Source organism: Geospiza fortis, unplaced genomic scaffold (genome assembly GCF_000277835.1).
Source record: "Geospiza fortis unplaced genomic scaffold, GeoFor_1.0 scaffold1721, whole genome shotgun sequence".
In the NCBI taxonomy this organism is placed as follows: Eukaryota; Metazoa; Chordata; class Aves; order Passeriformes; family Thraupidae; genus Geospiza; species Geospiza fortis.
The window spans coordinates 14,019-16,768 of NW_005054986.1; the positions used below are offsets into that span (position 1 = coordinate 14,019).

Genomic DNA, 2,750 nt, shown 5'->3' on the forward strand with positions numbered 1-2,750 from the left:
ACCCCTCGGCCCCAGGGGGTGAAATTTGGGGGGGACTGGTGTCCCGAAAGTGAGAGACTGTGCTCTTTTTGGAACTGGACAAAGCACCCGTAAAAGGAAAACCCTAGAAGCAGCCCTGGTCCATGCACAGTGGTGAGAGCACTGGGCATGGAAGGAAGATGTGACGATGGCAAATGATCTCCAGGCGGTGCCACGTGTGACAGGAAACACAAGAGGTCTCAACTGTGTTTCCAGGGGAAGCCTATGGCACAAGAGGGACTCTTCACTCCTTGATGAACTGAGAATTGATTATCTAAAGGGTGGTGATGAACTGAGAGTTGGTGATCTGAGGGATGGATGTATTGGAAATTTGGTGGGGGGAGGAGGAAATGTTTTTGGAAGGTTTTCATTCTTTCTGTGTGTTTCTTTTTACATATAGTTGTAGGTTAATAAAGTTTTCTTTATTTCTAAATGGGAGCCTGCTTTGCTTATTCCTGGTCACATCTCACAGCAGACACCAGGGAGAATGTATTTTCATGGGGGCACTGGCATTGTGCCAGCGTCAAACTGTGACAGCCTGCAACAGCTGTATATGGACACAGCTTTAAAGGGAGAATCTGTTAAGCTGGCACAGCCCTTATTTCATTGCTAGGTTGCCACAAATTTTTAATCAGAAAGCAAGAACCCCTGTGACTATGTGCAAATCCTTTGTTACCTGACTGAAACGTTGGATGGTATTACCACAAGGCCAACAGCTGCTGGTCTGCAAAGCATAACACTGCACACCTGATTAACAAAGAAGGAAAAAATAATCTACTTAATTAAAAATGACTGCTTGACATATTTCAGAAGAGCTGTTCATTCCCAAGCTGCATTCTTTTGTTTAAACAGAACGCTTCCTCTCAGTTGTGAAATAACTAAAAGTATTTCTACAGTTTGTGATTATGCAGTACAAAAAAAGATAAATGCCCCATTTATTAAGCAGAGATGAAGCTGCATTGGGAGAGAAAATGAAAACCTATTCTAAATTGTTTAATGGCTAAACTTCCTTAAGCAGGCTGGCTACACAAGAAAATTAAAACCAGAACATTTGTGGCATTTCACTGGGTTATTAAAGCCATTTTAAATACTACCTGTTGTCTAGTCAGTTGATAGACTGACTAGTTACTATCACCTTTCAACTAAGATCAATTAATTTCATCTCACATCTTGTTTTAATTAATGGAGTAGAAAATTTTAACTCTTGACAATTTAATTTTTTTTAACTGGCTGTTGAATATAATTAGTTGATTTAAGGAAGATGGTCATTTCTCTATACTTGCAAAAGATGCTGATCTACATTATACTGAGTTTGTGTGGCCAGGTTTTGGTAGCCAGGGGGCTGCAGGGGTGGCTTCTGTAAAAAGCTGCCAGAAACTTCCCCTCTGCCAGACAGAACCAATGCCAGCCAGCTCCAAGATGGACCCACATGGGAGCAGGTAGATACTCAAAAAAAGGTTGTGACCCTGTAGGAAGCCTGCACTAGAACAGGATTCTGGCAGGGACCTGTGGAGAGAGGAGCCCACACTAGAGCAGGTTTCCTGGTAGGACTTGTGACCCTGTAGGGGGACCAACATTGGAGTAGGTTGTGCCTGAAGGACTGCACCCCATGAAAAGGGGGCCACATTGGAACAGTTCATTGAGAACTGTTGCTTGTGGGATGGACTTACATTATGAAGTCCATCATCGTTATAAACGATCAATAAGAAAGCCAAATTAATAAATGCGAAAGATTTTATTTTCACGACCAAAATACGATCCTCAAAAACCACAGTCAAAGAGACAGCGTCGAGCCCGGGATCGGCGCTGGGTGAACCTAGATCTGACCTCTATCACACCAGATCTCCCTCTGTTCACGAATGCCTCCAGCGGAGATGCTTTATACAGTTTTTTATGCCTGAGGCAGAGGTGCCCCGATTTCTTTTGTAACCCCACATATGTATAAAGTTTTCTTTCACTGTGCAGGGTTGGACAATTGCTGTTTCCTGGGTAGTGGCAGGTGCTGATCACGTCAGGGGAAGTCATGTATTCAGATGTATGTTTCTAGACGACTTTGGTTATCTTGATTGATGATATCTATCAAGTGCTGATCGTCCTTGGGTGTTCCCTGATGGTTCTGGAGGAAGCCCATCTCTGCGCCAGCCATGTTCTTTTATTAGTTAACTAGGCATTCTTCTCCTGCTGCCACCAGGAGTTTAATAATTCCAATGTGGTAATCTGTCTCCAGGTTGTTTGTGGTCAGAGGCTCGTTGGATGTTAAATTCATTTTACAATTTTTATTTTATACATTTCCCCTTAAACATGAATTATTTTACATTATATATTACAAGCATGAAGGACTGTCTCCCATGGAAAGGATCCCATGCTGGAATAGGGGAAGGACTCTTCTCCCTGAGCAGCAGCAGGAACAACATGTGATTGTTGGAAATTATATAACTTTCCTAATGTTTTTTTCTAATTAATGGCTTTAATTAACTTTTAAACTGTTTTAATTAATCATAAGAAGTTAAGCAGTGTAGTTTTCCACTCTGGCCAGCATATAGCTAACTTTCTTTTATTGTTAGAGTGTGATTATTAGATTACTGAAACTTTTAAGTTTCGCTAAACTAACCCTGATAAGTTTCAGGGGCGCTTTCTGTGCAGGGCTGCAGGGCCACCTCTGCTCTCAGCCGCATGATTTTCTGCGGTAGCATCAGGATGGCTCGGCAGGTCAAAGGGAAAGCGGGGGCCCG

General features: G+C 42.5%; 1 protein-coding gene across 1 annotated transcript in view; it reads right to left on the bottom strand.

The window, feature by feature from the left end:
* Positions 1 to 2,693, bottom strand: part of MEX3C (mex-3 RNA binding family member C) — an 11,592-nt gene extending 8,899 nt beyond the window's left edge. Inside the window, exon 1 of the mRNA XM_014311540.2 lies at positions 2,630 to 2,693. Within this exon, the coding sequence (XP_014167015.2) occupies positions 2,630 to 2,693 (64 nt within the window). The remainder of the gene's footprint in view (positions 1 to 2,629) is intronic.
* Between the last annotated feature and the right edge of the window lie 57 nt (positions 2,694 to 2,750).